At 46.2% G+C, this 21669-nt stretch overlaps 1 protein-coding gene across 2 annotated transcripts in view; it reads right to left on the bottom strand.

The window, feature by feature from the left end:
- Window positions 1-5070: 5070 nt before the first annotated feature.
- acat2 (acetyl-CoA acetyltransferase 2) overlaps window positions 5071-21669 on the bottom strand; it is a 43182-nt gene continuing 26583 nt past the window's right edge. For both annotated transcript variants that reach the window (XM_052011394.1, XM_052011396.1), the window contains 5 exons: window positions 14218-14361; window positions 12031-12153; window positions 11780-11934; window positions 8886-8996; window positions 5071-6369 (listed from right to left, as the gene is read on the bottom strand). In XM_052011394.1, coding sequence (XP_051867354.1) covers window positions 6199-6369; window positions 8886-8996; window positions 11780-11934; window positions 12031-12153; window positions 14218-14361 — 704 coding nt within the window. In that variant the 3' untranslated portion in view covers window positions 5071-6198. The remainder of the gene's footprint in view (window positions 6370-8885; window positions 8997-11779; window positions 11935-12030; window positions 12154-14217; window positions 14362-21669) is intronic.

Raw genomic sequence — 21669 nt, 5'->3', positions numbered from 1 at the left:
ATCTTCATCAGTAACAATGAGGTGGCTGGGTGTTACCTGACCTGTTGCTTTTATCTCCAGTACCTCACTGACCTCCCACTTCACTGTACAGCTCACCCAAAAGGTCCCTTCCCACTGTTCTCACTGACAACTGGCTTTCTGCCCAGCCACCTTTGTGTTTCAGAAATGTCCCCTCCTTTTCAAGTCTCTCCCTAGCCACACGCCTCCTGCCCAACTCTCCACTTCTTGCCCATCCCCAAGTTTTCAGTGTGCGTGCCTTTAGCTGCCAAGACTCACAGCTCTGGAAACCCCTCCCTAAACCTCTCACCACAAGCCCACCTCTTCAAACAAATTTTGTTGAACTACTTTAATTGCTTGTATGCCCAGGACATGACTCCAACCAGCTGAGTGTTTCACTAGCTGACAGGAGCTGTATAACCAGGAGCTGTTGGCAATGATATAAAGTGGCAGCTTGGAGGTGTGTACAGACTAAGTGACTCAGGGATGACGGAGTTCCACGCTCTGGAAAATGACGGGCTTCATCCTGTGCTTCAAATGATGAAATAAAGACCTAAGTGAGCACGAAACGGGTGTAATTTACCACACCCTTAAGTTATGTTCCGCCTTGCTACCTGACACACTTTGTGCTTTAGCACCAGTATTCTGTATCAGAGTCATGTGAGTAAAGCACTCTCCAACTCTTCAATCACACTGGGGGCACCCTCCACAATCTCCCAGCTGAACCCACCTCCTTTTGTGTGTGTTATTGCTCACGAGCTTCTAGCATAAAACCTCTGGAAATACATTTTGGTCCATTAACGGGACCATGAAATAACAGCTCTCACTTTCAATAGGAAGTTGATTCTCTAACACAAATGCAATTCAATTTACACCAAATTAACACTAGAGCAACGCAAAGCATTTCCACAGTGGATCCCAGAGCCCAGTGTCTTTGGTGGGCAAGTGCAGGAAGATGAGGGTCATCCAAAGTATATATGAAGTTTATCCTAAGTTGACAGTCAAAGTTGGTATTGTATTTTACAGTTGAATCGCAGCAGTCTGCTTTCTGGCTAAAGGTGGCAGTTTGTAAAAAACCCACTCTTCGTCACTGTGATTGAGGTCAGGTTCAGCTGTCTGAAGGGATAAAGGAGGCAGAGAAACCACAGCAGATCCCAGAATTCAGCCTCTGGTGAGGAGGGTGATCGGTGAGCATCAATCAGGTGGGTGTCTTTCTTTAACTGTTTTAGATTGTAACAACTGGTGTTTAAGATAAAGGCCCCTCGTAAAACCAACACTTTAAATTAAAGGGGGGGGGGGTCACAAGGTGCTGAGTCCAAGGGTGTGGCAGGGAAACTCAGACTTGTGCAACTCTCCTCCTGTGATGTGTGGGAGATCAGGGAGGCTTCCATGTCCCTGGTGACCATGTGTGCAGGAAGTACGTCCAGCTGTATCTCCTGACTGACCGCAGAGCATAGCTGGAGCTGCTGCTGGACTCGCTATAGAGCACCTGCGATCCTGGTGGATGGTGCATTTAGTGAGCTGCTCACACTGTGTGCAATGGCTGCACAGGCAGAAAAGTGGTGGGTAATCAGGTGGAAGAGTAGCAGGCGGAGGCAGGTAATGCTGGAGACCCCTGTCACCATCGCCCTCTCAGGCAGACATACTGTTGGGGGACAACCTCACAGGGGAAAGCAGCAACATGTTTGTCTCTGTTGCACAGGAGGGGAGGATAAAGACTAGGAGAGCTCTAGTGATAGGGGGCGCAAGTGTGAGGGGGACAGACAGATGTTTCTGTGGGTGTGAGTGAGGATCTTGGAAGGTGCCAGAGTCAGGGATGTCTCGGAACGGCTACAGGACATTCTGAAGGGGGAGGGTAACATGGTGGTTGTACATGTTGTACCAAAGGCATGAGTAGAAAAAGGATGAGATCCTGTAAGATGCATTTAGGGAGCTGGGTAGCAGTTTAAAGAGCGGGAACTCTAAGATTGTAACCTCTGTTTTACCTCCCGTGCCACTGCTACTGAATTTAGCAAAAGGAAGGTGGGTCGGATGAACATATGGTTAGAGAGAGAGGGCTCTAGATTTATGGATCTCTGGGAATGCTGTGGAGTGGGTGGGACCTGTACAAGGTGGATGGATTGGAGCTGAACTGGAGCCAGTCCAATGTCCTTGTTGGGAGGTTTTAAACTAATCTGGCAAGGAGATGGGACAGAGCAGAAGTACAGGTGGGGGGTGAGGTTCAGTTGAATATAGAAGATAATCTTGGTCAGTACACAGGGTGGACATGGGCAGGATGAGACATGTGGGAGATCAGAAGGCTTAATGCAAGGAGTTAATGCAAGGAGTTAGCACGTGGGAATGTGATATTATTGCAATCACTGAAATTTGGTTGAAAGAAGGGCCGCTTGGAAATGAAAAAGGGGCCATCACTTTGCTGTGATTATACCACAAGCTTCCCAACAGTCAGTGAGAGATAGAGGAACAGATATGGAGGTAAATCACAGAAAGGAGTAAGCAGAATAGAGATGTAGTTGTAGGGGATTTCAACTTCCCTGATATCATCTGGGATCATCTTAATGTGAAAGGATTAGACGAGTTTAAATTTTTAAAGTGTATCTAGGAAAGCCTTTGGTACCACTGTGTAGACAGTCCTTCTGGGGGTGGGGCAGTGCTGGACCTAATCCTAGAGAATGAAGCTGAGCTGGTGGGTGAAGTGTCAGTGGGTGAGTGCTGTGGGGAGAGTAACCATCATCTTAAGTCATAGAGACAGAGCAACGCAGCACAGATACAGGCCCTTCAGCCCAATCGGCCCATGCCGACCATGGTGCCCATCTAGCTAGTCCCATCTCTCTCTAAGCCCTGCTCCTCCATGTACCCAAGTGGTTCTTCAATGATACTATTGTACCTGCCTCAACCACTTCCTCTGGCAGCTCGTTCCATATACTCACCAACCTCTGCATGAAAAATTTGCCCCTCAGGTCCCTTTTAAATCTTTCCCCTCTCACCCTAAATCTATGCCCCCCGGTTTTGGACTCCCCTACCCTGGGGAAAAGACTGTTACCATCCACCTTATCTATACCTCTCATAATTTTACACATTTCTGTAAGGTTGCCCCTCATTCTCCTATGTTCCAAGGAATAAAGACCTAGCTTGAACAACCTCTCCCTATAACTCAGGCCCTCCAGTTCTGGCAACATCCTCGTAAATCTTTTCTGCATTTAAGTTTCAAAGTAGGTACAGAAAGGGATAAGGAACTAAGTGCCTGAATTTGGAGGGAAGAGGGGTCACAAAATATCACTGGCAGATAAGGTTAAGGAAAATCCTACAACATTGTTTACGTAAATCAAGAGCAAGAGGGTAACTAGGGAGAGTGGGGCCTATTAGGGGCCAAAGCAGCAATCTGTACATGAGGTGAGAGTATGTGGGCAAGGTCTTGAATGGTGGTTTCATTTGAATTCACTCTGGAGACATTATAGTTGGATATTTCAGTTGGGATGGTGAAATTCTAGAGCACATTGAGATTTAAAAAAGTATTAGATGTCTTAGCAGATATAAAGATGCATAAATCCCCAGGACCCCATGAGATGTATCCCAGACTGCTATGGGAGGCAAAAGAGGAGATTGCTGGGGCCTTGATGGAGAGGTTTAAATCTTCACTTTCCACAGGTGAGGTGCCTGATGTTTGGAGGACTGAAAATGTGGTTCCTTTATTCAATAAGGGCAACAGGGATTATGCCAGTTAATCTCACGTCAGCTGTTGGGAAATTATTGGAAAAAAATTCTATGGGGCAGCATTAATTACCCTTGGAAAGGCAGGGATTGATCAGGGCACAGATTTGTTGGTGAGAGATCCTGTCTGACTAACTTGATAGAGTTTATGAAGAGGTAAGTAGATGTATTGAGGGCAGTGCAGTTGATGAGGTTTACATTGACTTCAGTGAGTTCTTTCACAAGGTCCCACATGGAAGGCTAGTCCAAAACATTAGAGCCCATGGGATCCAAAGCATGTTGGGAAATTTGATCCAAAGCTGGCTTGGTAATAGGAGACAGGGATGATTGTGGAGGGTTGCTATTGTGATTGGAAGCCTGTGACCAGTGGTGTACCACAGGAATTGGTGCTGGGACCCTTGTTTTTTTTTAAATATACACATTAATGAATTAGATATGAATGTAGAGATATTGATTAATAAGTCTGCAGATGACGTAAATTGGCAGTGGTGTTGATGGTCAGGAGGGTGGTCAGAGGTTACAGAATGTACATTGATAAGTTGATTAATTGGGGCAGTACAATGGCCACATGGAATTTAATCCTGATAAATAGAAGTGGTGCATTTTAAGGGGTTTATTAAGGGTAGGACATATGCCGTGAATGGTAGGGGCCCAGGGTGCAAAGCTCCCTGGAGGTGGCAGCACAGGTAGATAGGGTGGGGAAGAAGGCATAGGGGATGCTGCCTTCATTAGCTGGGGCATACAATAAATTGGATACACAATCAGCTTGATGGTAGGAAGCAGAGAGTGATGGTGGAAGGTTGTTTTTTCCAGACTGGAGGCCTGTGACTAGTGGTGTTCCCCAGGGCTTGATGTCAGGCCCACTTATTTGTAATCTACTGTACATCAATGATTTGGAAGAGAATGTAGTAACTTTGCCGATGACACTAAAATAGGTGGTGGTGTTGACAGTGAAGATGATTATCAGGAATTAGAGGGATCTTGATCAGCTGGGTAAGTGGGCTGAGGAATGGCAAATGGAGTTAATTTGGATAAGTGCGAGGTGTTGCATTTTGGGAAGACATGAGGGTAGGACTTTCACAGTGAATGGTAGGGCCCTGGGGAATGTTGTTGAAAAGAGGGACCAAAGAGTACAAGTATATTGTTTCCTGAAAGTGGCGTCACAGGGAGACAGGGTGGTGAAGAAGGCTTTTGGCATGCTCAGTCAGGGCACTGAGTATAGAAGTTGGGACGTTATGTTGCAGTTGTACAAGATGTCATGAAGCCACATTTGGAATTGTGTTCCGTTTTGGTCACCCTGCTATAGGAAAGATGCCATGAAGCTGGGAAAGAGTGCAGAGATTTACAAGGATGTGCCAGGACTTGAGGAACTGAGTGTATAGAGAGAGGTTGTGAAGGCTGGGACTTTATTCAATGGAATGTAGGGGAATGGGAGGTGATCTTTTATGAGGTACATAAAATCATGAGGGGCATAGATAGGGTCAATGTGCATAGTCTTTTTTCCCAGGGTTAGGGAATCAGAACTAGAGAGCATAAGTTTAAGGTGAGAGGGGAGAGATATAATAGGAACCTGAGGGGCAACTTTTTCACCTAGAGTGTGGTCAGTATATGGAATAAGCTGCCAGAGGAAGTGGTTGAGGCAGGTACTTGGACAGATAGATGGAAAAGTTTAGAGGGATATGGGCCAAATGGGACTAGTTTAGATGGGCATCTTGGTCAGCATGGACCAGTTGGGCTGAAGGACCTGTTTCCTTGCTGCATGACTATGACTCTACGTGGTGAGAGTCTCGGCACAACTTTATAATAAACATTAGAATACTGTGCACTACAGGAAGGCTATGATTACTCTGGAGAGGGTGCAGAGGAGATTCACCAGGATGTTGCCTGGGATGGAATGTTTGGGTTATGATGAGAGACTGGGTTTGCTTTCCTTGGAGCAGAGGAGACTGAGAGGGAAGCTGGAGCTTTACAAAACGATGAGTAGCATAGATCGCGTGGATAGTGAAAAACGTTTCCCACTGTGGAAGTCCAGAGGGCACTGGTTTAAGGTGACGAGTAAGAGGTTTAGAGGGGACCTGAAGAACCTTTTGGCCCAGAGGAAGGCTCACTGCCTGAAGGGGTGGTGGAGACAGGGACTCTCACAACATTTCATAAGTATCTGGACAAGCACTTGAATCGCCATAGCAGAGAAGGGTACAGACTAAGTGGGATTGGTGTAGATGGTTGGCATGGACAAGGTGGGCTGAAAGGCCTGTTTCTGAGCTGTGTGACTCTGTGACCTTCTGTTTGCACCTCTTCCTTACCAAGAGGTACCTTTTCCCCAAACAAAGGCATGATTGTGAACCTGCCATTAGCTCTGCAGGGTACTCTGGACCAATGTGTCATTGAGCATGGTCAGTGACTGGAATGCAGCTTGAAATCAGTCCGCTGTGTGAAATCACTGTGCCCTCCACCAAACCTGGGTCTCTGCAGCTGAGCCTCCTGCTGGATTCATTGTCTTTCAACACACATGGCTATTCCCATACCACCACCGATGCACAGAGCAGCCACCCCACGAGTTCCTCCTGTTCGCTCCAGTGCGTGCAGTAGTGTGACCAGGATACGGCAGCCAGACATTCCCAGGGGGTGGCCTAAGGCGATGGCACCACCCTGGATGTTCACCTGCAGAGAGAGGAACAAAGAACTTAGAACAGTACAGCACAGGAACAGGCTCTTCAACCCACGTTTGTGCCAAACCTTGAATACAACCTAACCAATCCCAGCTGCCTGCACATGGTCTACATCCTTCTATTCCCTGCCTGTTCATTGGCAGAATGAAGTCTTTAGAAGAGCACTGAGTACAGGCAAAGGGGGACTTTAACTTTCACATAGACTGGCTCCCGGCTGAATGGCAGTGAATTTCTGAGATTGATAATCCTCTGCAATAATATAAAATAAAAACAAAATGCTGGAAACTCTCAGCAGGTCAGGCAGCATCTGTGGAGAGAGAAACAGGATGGCGTGAGGACCTTCCAGTTCCTGAACAAAGGCCCAGCCAGTTCCCCTTGTTTACCAGGACAAACTAGAACATTTCCTTCAGCTCCATGCGCTCTCGCAAAATGAAGGGTGTTGCGATGGGAACTCACATGGGCCTCAGCTGTGCCTGCCTTTGTAGAATACACCAAACAGCTTTGTTTCAGTCCAACTCCGGCCCCAGCCTCAACATGCTTTCTGGTAAATTGATGATTGTTTTCTGCTGCTTCCTGCACCTCTTCTCTGTGGTGGAAGTAAGGACAGTTCCCAGATCCTTACTTCCACCACACCAGCTTCCACATTCAACAAATCACCCTTCACAATTTCAACCAGCTCCAACAAGATCCCACCATCAGATACCTCATCTCCTTTCAGCATTCTGTAGAGACCACTCCCCTGGTGATGCCTTCCTCTGCTCTTCCATCCCATCCACCACTTCCCATCTTACAGCACTCTCCCCTGCAACCGCAGGAAATGCAACACCTGTCCTTTCACCTCTTCCCTTCTCACCATCCAGGGACACAAACTGTCCTTCCAGGGGACTGTCCTTCACTTGCATTTCTTCCAATCTAGTGTACTGCAACGTGGTCTCCTCTACATTGAAGAACCCAAATAGACTGGGTGATTGCTTTCTGGAGGACCACAGGGGTCACCCTGAGCTTCCCATTGCCTATCACTAATTCCCCATCCCACTCCCACCTCTGTCTGTGACCTCCTGCATTGTTACAACAGGACTTGAGGTCCTCATCTTCCATTTTTGCATGTTGCCGCCTTCGGGCCTTGATACCGAATTCAGCAGGTCCAGGTAACCAGCCTTCACTGTCTGTATCTGACCTGGCCATGTCTGCTCTAAGTCATCCCACTGTGATACCAGTTCACAACTGGAATCTGACAGGCATTCTTCATATTCTTTATGACACAGGAGGCCATTTAGTCCATCATCTGTGTCAGCTTTAGAACAATCCCATTCCTGTAATTATTTCCCTGTAACCTATTCTGTCACATGACCTTCACCTCCCTGATTCCCCTATCACTGGGAGCAATCTACAGCAGCCAGTTAATCTACACCTTTGGGATGTGGGAGTTAACCAGAGCACCCAGGGTAAACCCAATTAGTCACAGGGAGAACGTGCAAACTCCACGCAGACAGCACCTGAGGTCAGGATGGAACCCGGGTCTCGGCAGCTGTGAGGCAGCACTCTGTGCTGGCCATCGCCTGCATGTTTCCTCTCTCTCTCTAACTTCCCACTTTAACCCATCAACTCAGTGGCTTCATCAATAGTTTATCGCCACGATAACCCTGGCCTCATCCCATGAGAGATATTCCCTTTGTCCTATCCATCCCTCCCCACCCTCTGTGCAAACCTTAAATTAACATTTTCTCTCTCTCAGTTTCAGTGAAGGGTCTTCAATATGAAATATTAACTCTGTTTCTTTCCCCTCTGAGTGTTTAAAGAACCATTCACTGTTATTTCAGATTTCCAGCATCTGCTGTTTTTTGATTTTCATTTTCTGTAGCAAGATGTCAGACCACCAATATAGAATTTGGCAATGTTATAGAGTTCTACAGAATAGAAAAAGGCCCTTCAGCCTAACATGTCCATGCCGACCAAGGTGCCTACCTGAGCTAGTCTGCATTTGATCCATATCCCTCCAAACCTTTCCTATTCATGTACCTGTCAAAATGTTTTTTAAATATTGTAATTGGACACACCTTTACCACTTCCTCTGGCAGCCCGTTCTATATACCCACCACCCTTTGTGTGAAAAGGTTGTCCCTCAGGTCCCCTTTAAATCCTTCCCCTCTCAACCTTAAATCTATACCCTCTAGTTTTAGACTCCCCTACCCTGGGAAAAAGGCTGTGACTATTTATCTCATCTATGTCCCTCATGATTTTATAAAGCACTATCAGTTCACCTCTCAGCCTCCTTCATTCCAGAGAACAAAATCCACAGCCTATCCAGTCTCTCCTCATAAATCAAGCCCTCCAGTCCTGGTAACAGAGAGGTGGGAGTGGACAGTTATCTCCAATATCTCCCTTTGTTCCCTTGCAGCTCTTGAAGATTATTAATTTTCTTCATTACCTCATCAGATCTCCTTGTTTTACCCACCTTTCCCATGAGCATCTCACACTTCTGAGAGGTTTTTTGTATCAATGACTCACCTTGTCTGGGTTCAAACCCAACTCCTTAACAACAGCGATCGACTGTGCTGCAAAAGCTTCATTAATTTCAAATAGGTCAACCATATCCAGCTTCCACTCGGCCTTCTCCACCTGGTGAATTGTTTAAAAATGTTAGCAAGTTTACCAAATGGAACCCAATGATTTTACATAAACTGTCTTCATCTGAGTGCTGAAAACACTCTCTGCTAAAATAACTCTTGCAAAATGCCTTGAAGACTTGTGAATTCATCATCATGGGTGCAACAGCCACAAGGAAATGTGGGTACTACTTGTGGGTACGGATTCTGGGTGGTGAGCTTTCCCCACAGTAGCACATTTATTCTCCCACACCAAGCCTGTTTACTTCCTTCTGCAAAGCTGTCTGACGACAGCACTGAGCAAGTTGGTGGCATTGCAAAGGCATCAAATCAGGAGGACAGATCAGAGGTAAGAAACTAAACAAGGGGAATCATGTATTTGCAAACACGTGGAGCTACAGAAACTGATTTTTATTAAGACAGTCTGTGACCAGTAACTGGGTGAGAACAACTGAATAGAAATTTATCTCTTCGAGCTTTCAACTTGGAATCCAGACTGATGTCAATATTTAGCATCTCGGACTGGTAGTTCTGGAAGAAAAAATGTCCCCAGAGAGAGGAGACTTGCGTGCAGCTCCCGAAGCAATCAACAAATACCCCTGTTTGGAATTATTACAGCTGAAGTCTACACCCAGAGACTGCAGTAACATTGTTGCAACCTTTTCAAGTGAACTAGCGATCTTAAGACCTGGCAGACTCGGGAGTACAGAAACCTGAAGACTCACACTCAATGATTTAGAAACAGCTTCTTCCCCTCCGCCGTCAGACTTCTGAATGGTCCCATGAACACTGCCTCGTTATTCCTTTTTTTTTTGGACTATTTATTTACTTTTATAATTTTATAGTATTTTGTGTCTTTGCACTGTACTGCTGCTGCAAAACAAATATCACATCATCTAGGTCAGTGACAATAAAGCTGATGCTGATTTTAATACTGATATTAATTGAATCTACAGGTTGTTCTGTGCTGTCTTTCTAAAAGATTACTTCAGCAAATGTCCAAAGCCTCCGGCAGTCAAGATCCAACTTTATTGATGAGAAATTCTCGCTGTGGATGAACCTTATTTAAGCCAAATCTCAGAGACTGAATCTGTGACTAAGTTTTTCCTGACGGGTATCCCAAGCCACCAATTACATGACTTCCAATTCATTACACCACAAAATTAAAATACCAAAGCATTTTCAATACATTTAACAAATAATTTTTTAAAAAATTTGTATAGCCCCCTTATAATATGGGAAAATATACCTAGACACTTCCCAGAAACATAATCAGACAAAAACTGACTGACTGAAGGAGAAATGGTTTTAGGAGAAGTGATTAAAAGATTGGTGTCATAGAGTCATACAGCATGGAAACAGGCTCTTTGGCCCAACTCGTCCATGCCAACTGTGTTGCCCAGCAAGCTGTTCCCGTCTGCCCTCGCTCGGCCCATAGCCCTCTAAACCTCTCCTCTCCATGCGGTGAAGGAATTTGTCAGAGTCCAGGATGGCTAAGATAGAATATGCCAGAAGCGAGCAGAAGTGAAGGACTGTCTCACAATGAATGCTGGTCATTTACTGATGTTCCTATAAGTTGCACCAATGTTAGTGCAGTAACAAGTCCCCAGGTACTTCACATCCACAGACTTGGATAAAACTGGAGTTATCAGAAGCGTTACCAGCATTTTGTTTTTATTTCAGGTTTCCAGCATCTGCAGGTTTTCCTTATATTTTCATTTAATGGCAACTTGATCTTGCACTGTGGGCACAGGAAGGATCTATTCTGAATTGTCAGTGATATAAGGAGCCCTCAGACACTTCCCAACACAGCTCAAAGGTGCTAGGCTGTAAGGTTTGTCCCATATGGTCCAATGCACAGATTCTGACCTGTTGTTCCATTGAACACCCACATTCCTGCAGCAATATAGTTAAACACAGAAAAACAAAGAAAGAATGATGGCATGCCCATAATTTGAACTTCTACACGGTAAATGTACCGTGTGCATCAATGACTGAGTCAGGGTGATGGTGAAATAAACAATTGCAGTCTGAAGATGATGGTTGACAGTATTCAGAATTCATAGTTCTCTGCTTTCCGATTTTGAAGAGCAGCAGGATGTGACAACCTCTTCATGCTTGCCCCAGGGCTGTGAACAGTCCATGAGGAGGTTATAGAGTCATACAGCATAGAAACAGGCCCTTCAACCCAACTTGCCTGTGTTTGGCCTGTATCCATCTAAACCTTTTCTATCCATGTACCTGTCCAAGTGTCTTTTAAATGTCACTAACGTGCCTGCCTCAACCATTTCCTCTGGCAGCTCATTGCACTCTGGGTGAAAATGTTACCCCTCAGGTTCCCCTCTTACCTTAAACCTTTGTCCTCTAGTTCTTGATTCTCCAACGCTGGAAGAAGACTGTGCATTCTATCTATGCCCCTCATGATTTTATACATCTCTAAGATCACCCCTCATTCTCCTACATTCTGATGAATAAAGTCCCAACCTGCTCAACCTCTCTATAATTCAGTCCTTCGACTCCTGGCAACATCTTCCTAAATCTCCTCTACACTCTTTCCAGCTCAATGGCATCTTTCCTACAACAGGAGCAGAAGACCATTTGACTCCTCCAGCCTGTTCCTCCATTCTAGATAGTCTTAGGCGTGGTTTAGAGGTCGGCACAACATGGTGGGCTGAAGGGCCTGTATTGTGCTGTATTGTTCTATGGTTCCATACGATTTTTTACTTTATGATCTTTTACCTCAGCGTCACCTTCCTACATTAACCCAATCTCCAACTTCCTGAAAATTTGTCTTACCGCTTTCCTTATGGCTGGGATCGGGCCTGTTCCCATAACAGAAGGATCCAAACCAGCTTGTGCCCAGGATACGATGCGTGCCAAAGGTGTCAGACTTCTCTCAAGGGCCTTTGATTTCTTCATCAGAATCACAGCTGCAGCCCCATCGTTTATACCTGGAGTACAGGAACAGGTACCAATAGCATCACTCCAGTCTCTTGGGGGACAGGCACTCTACTGGAGAGGGTGGGAAGGGAAAGGTGCTCACTCACCGGATGCATTACCAGCAGTGACACTGCCAGTCCCATCAGTTAAAAAGTACGGCTTGAGAGCTGACATGGCTTCATAGCTGCTCCCGTGACGGGGGAATTCATCATCCACCACCTCAATGCAGCCTGAAGACAGAGCAAAGACAATACTGAAAACTCAGAACAGCACTGGTCACAACAACTTCAACAAGTATCCAGGACAAAATGAAGGAAATGTACATTTGTGTCAGAGTCTTGCTGTTACAACCCTAAGTTGGTATAGATCATATTTAGCTGTGGGTTTTATCCAGGAGAATAACCTGTTAACAAGTCTGTACACAGTTCACAGCTCCAGCTGGAGGCCTGTGACTAGTGGGGTGCCCCAGGGGTCAATGTTGGGACCTCTGTTATTCACTATTTGTGTGACTGATTTGGGTATGAAAGTACATGGCACGATTAGCAAGTTTGCTGATGATACTAAATTAGGGGGTCTTGTTGGTAAGTGAAGCAGGTTACAATGAATTGCAAAGAGATTTTGATCAGTTAGGGAGATGGGCTGAGGAATGGCAAATGGATTTCAAATAAGTGTGAGGTGATGCATCTTGGACAGTTAAACCAGGCTTATTTAGTGAACGGCAGGGCACTGATGAGTGTTGTGGAACAGAGGGACCTGGGAGTAGAAGTGCACAGTTTGCTGAAAGCGGCTGCACAAGTAGACAGGGTGGTGAAAAAGGGGTTGGGCACGCTGGCCTTCATCAGTCACAGCATCGAGTTTAGGAGTGGGGACATTATGTTGCAGTTATATAAGTTGCTGGTGAAGCTGCACTTGGGGTATTGTGTACAGTTTTGGTCACCCTGTTATAGGAAAGACATTGTTTGGGTGGGGGGGGGGGGGGGGGTTAAGATAGTATTAGGTGAGTTTAAAGGTCAGCACAACATTATGGGCCGAAGGGCCTGTATTGTGCTGTTCTATTCTATGATTGTCAAGCTGGAGAGAGTGCAAAAGAGATTTACGAGGATGCTGCCTGGACTGAAGGGCAAGAGTTATAGGCAAGGTTGGCCATGCTGGATTTTTATTCCTTGAAGCATTGGAGAATGAGGGGTGACTTCACATAAAATCATAATTATAAAATCATGAGGGGTATGGATAAGGTGGATGGTCATAGTGTTTTCTCCAGGGTTGGGGAGTCCATAACCAGAGGGCACAGATACAAGAGGGGAGAGATTTAAAAGAGACCTGAGAGGTAACTTCTTTACAGAAAGGGTCGTGAGTACCTGGAATGAGCTGCCAGAGGAAGTGGTCAAGGCAGGTACAATTGCAATATTTAAGCGGCATTTAGACAGGTACATGGAGGATTATAGGCCAAACACGGGCAACTGGCACTAGCAGGGAGGATGCCGTGGTCAGCATGGACCAGTTGGGCCATAAAGCCTGTTTCCATGCTGTATTACTCCATGACTCTATGGAAGGGGACTGAAGATGGCGACAGAAAACGGAGCTTTATGCCAGGGACCAGAGGGAGAAACTCCCTTTATTAATGAAAGATCTTCTATGTGATGTTTAATAGAGGTTGAAATGTGGTTTTGATTTTATAATTGCATAAATAATCCTTAGTTTACTTAATATTATTAGTTTAATCACACAAACAATCTTTATAAATGTAGTTTTGATGTTTAAAACACCAAGAGCTGGTGCATTCAAATTACACTTGGGGTTTTCATTCAACAGGAATAATACTTATGATCTGATCACTATCCTGAACTTCATAATGTTTTCCACAGTAATGCAGCAACAATCAGTGTTGACTGAACAGGTTTGCTGCTCTCACTGTAATGTCTATACGGAGTCTGCGTGCACCTGATCTCACTGTGTACAGGCATAGTCTGGAGAGAGAAGTCCTGCAAAGAGCGGCTGTTACATGCTGCTCTGAGCATTAAGCCACATCCTGGCATACCGGCTTTAGTCCTTCTGAGCCAGGATAAGGCTCAGCCAAAATTTCTGCTTCCTGCAACTCAAAGTGTGTCAGGACTGGAAAAGTCCCAGCTACCTGAACATTACTCACAGGCAATAAGCCAGGTCCCTGATGGGCTCGGAATTATGTGGAGACAGAGGGCAACTCTGCAGCAGTCTAGCTCCCTCTCTGAAGCCCACAGCTGGCCCTTGATCAGTGGTGGAGATTGTAGCCACTACACAATGGACTGAGTCAGTACCTTTTCTGGATGGCACAGAGATGGGAACAATTTCTTTCACAAAAAATCCTGCTTTTTGTGCCATTTCAGTCCTCTCCTGAGACTGCAGAGCAAATCTGTCCTGGGCTTCCCGGCTCACACTCCACAACTTGGCCACGTTCTCAGCTGAGGAATGAAAGAAGAACAATGTAATAAACACTATCAAACAAAAAGTTACTCAATCTGGTACTAACTGTTACTGGTAGTAAAGAAGGTGTATGGCATGCTTGTCTTTATTAGTCAAGGCATTGAGTTCAAGAGTCAGTAAGTTATGTTGCAGCTTTACAAGACTCTAGTTAGGCTGCATCTGGAGTATTGCATTCAATTCTGGTCACCCCATTATAGGAAGGATGTGGAGGCTTTGGAGAGGGTGCAGAAGAGGTTTACCAGGATGCTGCTTGGATAAGAGGGCATGTGCTATAAGGAGAGTTGGATAAACTTGGGTTGTTTTCTCTGGAACAGCAGAGATTAAGGGGAGACCTGACAGAAGTTTATAAGAGACACAGAGCAGACAGGCTGTATCTTTTTCCCAGGGTTGAAATGTCTAATATTAAAGGGCATGCATTTAAGATGAGCGGTGGTAAGTTCAAAGGAGAGGATAGGTTGAGCGAGCTAGGGCTTTCTCTTTGGAGAGAAGGAGGATGAGAGGTGACTTGATAGAGGTGTACAAGATAAGAGGCATAGATTGAGTGGACAGTCAGACTTTTTCCCAGGGCAACAATGGCTAACACAAGGGGATATGATTTTAAGGTGATTGGAGGAAGGTATAAGGGGGATGCCAGGGCTAAGTGTTTTTTGTTTTACACAGAGTGGTGGGTGCGTGGAACGCAATGCCGGCAGAGGTTGTGGAGGCAGATACATTAGGGACATTTAAGAGACTCTTAGATAGACACATGAATGATAGAAAAATAGGGGGCCATGTGGGAGGGAAAGGTTAGATAGATCTTAGAGCAGGATAAAACGTCAGCGCAACATTGTGGGCCGAAGGGCCTGTACTGTGATGTAGTGTTCTATGTTCGATGAGATGTGTGGGGCAAGTTTTTTTTTACTACACACAGAGTGGTGGGTGCCTGGAATGTGCTGCCAGCGGTGGTGGTGGTGAAGGCAAATATAAAGGAGGCATTTAAGAGGCCCTTAGATAGGCACATGAATGTGCAGAGAATAGACCATATGCAGGCAGAAGGGATTAGCTGTCTGAGTTCAATTAGATCAGTACAACACTGTGGGCCAAAGGACCTGTTCCTGTGCTGTACTGTCCTATGTTCTATGTCAGAAGGGGACTAGGTGAGTGGCTGGACCTCAGGCAGCTGATTCAGTTACCTGTGAAGATCAGACTATCACCCACAGGCCTTCTCTCATCTGGGAATTCAGTTCTGATGTGACAAACCTCCAGTGACCAAATCACCCAGCACAAAGGAAGACACTTCTGCTCAGTGGATCGCAGAAGTCTAGGGGGCAGGCTTCGGAAAGGGAGTGGGCTTCGTGGAGGAGGGTCTTTGTGATGTGGGTCTCTGGTGAGGAGGGTCTCTAGTGAGGAGTTTCTGGTGAGGGAAAGGTCTTTGGTGAGTAGCAACAGGTGGAAACCTTTCTTTCCTGCTTTAATTATCAAAGTAAAGGTAGGGTCTTCAGATTGTAGTTGGTTGTGCTCAGAGAGGAATTAGGCCCGTAGTATATTTTTTTTTAGTTTTATTTACAGCGTGGTAACAGGCCCTTCTGGCCCAACGAGTCCGCGCCGCCCATTTTAAACCCAAATTAACCTACCCATACGTCTTTGCAATGTGGGAGGAAACTGGAGCACCCGGAGGAAACCCACGCAGACACGGGAGAACGTACAAACTCCTTACAGACAGCGACGGGAATCGAACCCCGACCGCTGGCGCTGTAATAGCGTCACGCTAACCGCTACACTACCATGCCGCCTGGTAGAGTACAAAGGCAATTGAAGGTTATCCATGGCAGGTAAACTCAGTCCTGCAGTATGCTCCTCCTGCTCTATGTGGAAGATCAGGGACTCTTCCAGTGACCCTATTGACAATGTGTGCAGGAAGTGTGTCCAGCTGCAGCTCCTGACTGGTTGTAAGGCGCAGCTGGAGTTACAGATGAATTTGATATGGGGCATCCATGAAGCTGAGTATGTCATGGAGAGCATGTTTAGTGAGCTGGTCACTGCACAGTTATTGGCAACACAGGCAGAAAGGTGATGGGTGACCTCTGCACAGGTCAGGAGCCGCAGACAGTTAGTGCAGGAGTTCACTGTGGCCGCCCCCCTCTCAGACAGATATCCCGCTCTTCCGATGGGGAATGGGAGAATGGCTTCTCGGGCGAAAGCAGCAACAGCCAAGTTTGTGATACCACGAATGGCTCTGCTGCACAGGAGAGGAAGAGAAAGACCAAGGGAGCTCTTGTGATAGTGGACTCGACGGTATGAGGAGCCAACAGGTATTTCTGTGGTGTGTTGCCTCCCTGGTGCCAGGTTCAGGGATGTCTCAGAGTGGCTGCAGAACATTCTAGAGGGTGAAAAGCCAGAGGTTGTGGTATTAGTGACATAGGTTAAAACTAAGGGATGAGGTCCTGCAAAAAGAATATTGAGAGCTGGCTCAAAAATTAAAGAGTTCTGGATTACTTCCAATGCACATGCTATGAGTATTGGAACAGGAGGATGGGCGAGGGGAATATGTGGTAAGGGATGGTATAGGAGGGAGGACTTTAGACTTCTGGATCACTGGGAACTGGGCAGGTTGCACCTGGAGCAGAGTGGGTCCAACGTTCTTGCAGCAAGGTTTGCTCGTGCAGTTGGGGAAAGATTAAACTGATTTAGCAGGGAAATGCAGAACAGGGCAGATATTGATGAGAAACTAAGTTGTTCCTACAGAGAGAGCTGGTCTGGGTGTGATGAGGCACATGGGAGGGATGCAAGTGGATGCTGCATTTATTTAAGAGGTCTGACTGGTAAGGCAAAACATTGATCAGGACATGGGAATAGTGTTGCCATTACTGAGATCTGGTTGAAACAGGTACAGGACTGGCAGCTCAACATTCCAAGGTGTGGAATCTTCAGCAATGCAGGAGGGTTGTTGAGGAGGAGTCACGTTGCAACACTGATTAAGGAGTCCATCACTGCGGCAAAGCTCTTCGGGTGAGGCACAAGGGTAGAACTTAGGAACAAAGAAGGGGCAATCACTTTGCTGGGAGTGCCCAACAATACTCCCTACAGCCAGCAAGAGATAGAGGAACAGATAAGTAGATAAATCACAGAGAAGTGTAAGAGGTATTGGTGAGATTAACTGGGATCACCTGATTGTGAAAGGCTCAGAGGGGGTGGGCTTTTTAAGATGGATCCAGGAGAGCTTTTGGAGTGAGTATGTTGATAGTCTGACAAGGGAAGGATCAGTACTGGACCTAAACTTAGAAAATGTAGTGTTTGGAGTGTCAATGGGAGAGCGTGTTGGAGAGTGACCACAATTCAGTCAATTTCAAGGTTGTAATGAAGAGGAATGAGGATGGTTTGGAAATTGAAGTCCTGGATTTGGGAAAGGCCGATTTCAATATAAGACCCTGCAATGCAGATTCGGTGCAGCTACTTGCAGGGGAGACTACATCCGACCACTGGGAAGCACTTAACTGTGAAATAGTAAGAGCTCAGGGTAAAGGTATTCTATAAGGGTGAAAGGAAACGACAGCAAGCCAAGGAACCCTGGATAGAACATAGAAAACCTACAACACAATTCAGGCCCTTCGGCCCACAAACCTGTGTTGAACATGTCCCTACCTTAGAAATTACAAGGCTTACCCATAGCCCTCTATTTTACTCAGCTCCATGTACCTATCCAACAGTCTCTTAAAAGACTCTATCCTATCAGTTTCCACCACCGTTGCTGTTAGACCATTCCATGCACTCACCACTCTGAGTAAAAAAACTTACCCCTTACATCTCCTCTATACCTACTCCCCAGCACCTTAAACCTATGTCCTCTTGTGGCAACCATTTCAGCCCTGGGGAAAAGCCTCTGACTATCTACCTGATCAATGCCACTCATCATCTTATACACCTCTATCAGGTCACCTCTCATCCTCTGTCGCTCCAAAGAGAAAAGGCCGAGTTCACTCAACCTGTTTTCATAAGGCATGCTCTGCAATCCAGGCAGCGTCCTCAAATCTCCTCTGCACCCTTTCTATGGCTTCCACGTCCTTCCTGTAGTGAGGCAACCAGAAATGAGCACAATACTCCGTGGGGTCTGACCAGGGACCTATATAGCTGCAACAATACCTCTTGGCTCCTAAATTCAATTCCCCGATTGATGAAGGACAATACACCATATGCCTTCTTAAGCAGAGTCAACCTGTGCAGCTGCTTTGAGCGTCCTATGGACTTGGACCCCAAGATCCCTCTGATCCTCCACACTGCCAAGAGTCCTACCATTAATACTGTACTCTGCCATCATATTTGACCTACCCAAATGAACTACTTCACACTTATCTGGGTTGAACTGCATCTGCCACTTCTCAGCCCAACTTTGCATCCTATCTATGTCCCGCTGCAACCTCTGACAGCCCTCCATACTATCCACAACACCTCCAACCTTTGTGTCATCCACAAACTTACTAACCCACCCCTCCACTTCCTCATCCAGGTCGTTTATAAAAATCACAAAGAGCAAGGGTCCCGGTACAGATCCCTGAGGTACACCACTGGTCACCGACGTCCATCCAGAATACAACCCCTCAACAACCACTCTTTGCCTTCTGTGGGCCAGCCAGTTCTGGATCCACATTGCAATGTCCCCTTGGATCCCATGTCTTCTTACTTTCTCAATAAGCCTTGCATGGGGTACCTTATCAAATGCCTTGTTGAAATCCATATACATCTACTACTCTCCCTTCATCGATGTGTTTAGTCACATCCTCAAAAAATTCAATCAGGCTCATAAGGCAGGACCTGCCCTTGACAAAGTCATGCTGACTATTCCTAATCATATTATACCTCTCCAAATGTTCATAAATCCTGCCTCTCAGGATCTTCTCCATCAGTTTACCAACCACTGAGGTAAGACTCACTGGTCTATAATTGCCAGGGCTATCTCTACTCCCTTTCTTGAATAAGGGAACCACATCCGCAACCCTCCAATCTTCCGGAACCTCTCCCGTCTCCATCGATGATGCAAAGATCATCGTCAGAGGCTCTGCAATCTCCTCCCTCACCTCCCACAGCAGCCTTGGGTACATCTCATCCAGTCCTGGTGATTTATCCAACTTGATGCTTTCCAAAAGTTCCAGCACCTCCTCTTTCCTAATGTCTACACGCTCAAGCTTTTCAGCCTGCTGCAAGTCCTCACTACAATCACCCAAATCTTTTTCCGTAGTGAATGCTGATGTAAAGTATTCATTAAGTACCTCCGCTATTTCTTCCGGATCCATACACACTTTCCCACTACTGCACTTGATAGGCCCTATTCTTTCACATCTTATCCTCTTGCTCTTCACATACCTGTAGAATGTCTTGGGGTTTTCCTTAATCCTGCCCACCAAGGCCTTCTCATGTCCCCTTCTGGCTCTCCTAATCTCCTTTCTGTTATCCTTATACTCTTCCAGATCTCTAACTGCTCTGTACCTTTTGTAAGCTTTTCTTTTCCTTTTGAATGGATTTATTATAGCCTTTGTACACCACGGTTCCTGAATCCTCTCATGACTCTGTCTCATTGGAACATGCCTACGCAGAACTCCACCCAAATATCCCCTGAATATTTGCCACATTTCTTCCGTACTTTTCCCTGAGAACATCTGTTCCCAATTTAAGCTTCCAATTTCCTGCCTGAGAGCCTCATAATTCCCTTTACTCCAAGTAAACACCTTTCTAGTCTGTCTGTTCCTATCTCTCTCCAATGAAGGAGATAGAATTATGATCACTATCTCCAAAATGCTCTCCCACTGAGAGATCTGACACCTGACCAGGTTTATTTCCCAATACCAAATCAAGCACAGCCTCTCCTCTTGTAGGCTGATCTACATATTGTGTCAAGAATCCTTCTGAACACACTTAAACTCCATCCCATCTAAACCCCTCACTGTACTGAGATGCCAATCGATGTTTGGGAAATTAAAATCTCCCGTCACAACAACTCTGTTATTCTCATACCTTTCTAGGATCTGCTTCCCTATCTGCTCCTCAATATCCCTGTTACTATTCGGTGGCCTATAATAAACACCCAGTAAAGTTATTGACCCCTTGCTGTTCCTAATCTCCATCCACAGAGACTATGTAGACAGTCCCTCCATGACAGCCACCTTTTCTGCAGCTGTGACACTATCTCTGATCAACAATGCCACTCCCCCACCTCTTTTGCCTCTTTCCCTGTCCTTTCTGAAACATCTAAAACCTGGCACTTGAAGTAACCATTCCAGTCCCTGAACCATCCAAGTCTCTGTGATGGCCACCACATCATATCTCCAAGTATTGATCCAAGCTCTAAGCTCATCCACCTTGTTCACAATACTCCTTGCGTTAAAATAGACACATCTCAAACTGGTCTGGGCACGTCCCTTCTGTCACCTGCCTATCCTCCCTCTTGTACCTACTACTAGCTTTCTCTATTTGAGAGCCAAACACCTCTTCCCCAGTCTCTCCAGTTCGGATACCACTCCCCAACAATTCTAGTTTAAACTCCCCCCAGTGGCCTTAGCAAACCTCCCCACCAGGATATTCGTCCCCCTGGGATTCAAGTCATACCTGCCCCAAAAGAGGCTCCAGTGATCCAGAAATCTGAATCCCTGCCCCTTACTCCAATCCCTCAGCCACGCATTTAACCTCCACCTCATTCTATTCCTATACTCACTGTCGCGTGGCACCGGCAGTAATCCTGAAATTACTACCTTTGAGGTCCTGCTTCTCAACTTCCTTCCTAACTCCCTATAGTCTTTTTCAGGACCTCATCCCTTTTCCTACCTATGTTGTTGGTACCAATATGTACCACGACCTCTGGTTGTTCTCCCTCCCTCTGCAGGATATCTTGGACGTGATCTGAAACATCCCGGACCCTGGCACCTGGGAGGCAAACTATCTTCCAAGTTTCTTTCCTGCGTCCACAGAATCGCCTGTCTGCCCACCTAGCTATAGAGTCCCCTATCACTACTACCCTCCTCTCTCCTTCCCTACCCATCTGAGCCAAAGGGCTGGGCTCTGTGCCAGAGACACTGCCACTGTTGCTTCCCCCAGGTAGGCTGTCTCCCCCAACAGCACTCAAGCAGGAGTACTTATTGTCAAGGGGTACAGCCACAGGGGTACTCTCTAGTACCTGACTCCCCTTCCCCCTTCTGAATGTGATCCACTTGCTTGACTCCCATGGCCCCAGTGTGACCACCTGCCTATAAACTCCTGTCTATCACCTCCTCATTCTCCCTGACCAGACACAGGTCATCGAGCTGCATCTCCAGTTCCCT

Source organism: Pristis pectinata, chromosome 3 (genome assembly GCF_009764475.1).
Source record: "Pristis pectinata isolate sPriPec2 chromosome 3, sPriPec2.1.pri, whole genome shotgun sequence".
Taxonomy (NCBI): domain Eukaryota; kingdom Metazoa; phylum Chordata; class Chondrichthyes; order Rhinopristiformes; family Pristidae; genus Pristis; species Pristis pectinata.
The sequence above is the reverse complement of the archived record's forward strand: the minus strand, read 5'-3'. Positions and strand labels throughout refer to the sequence as shown.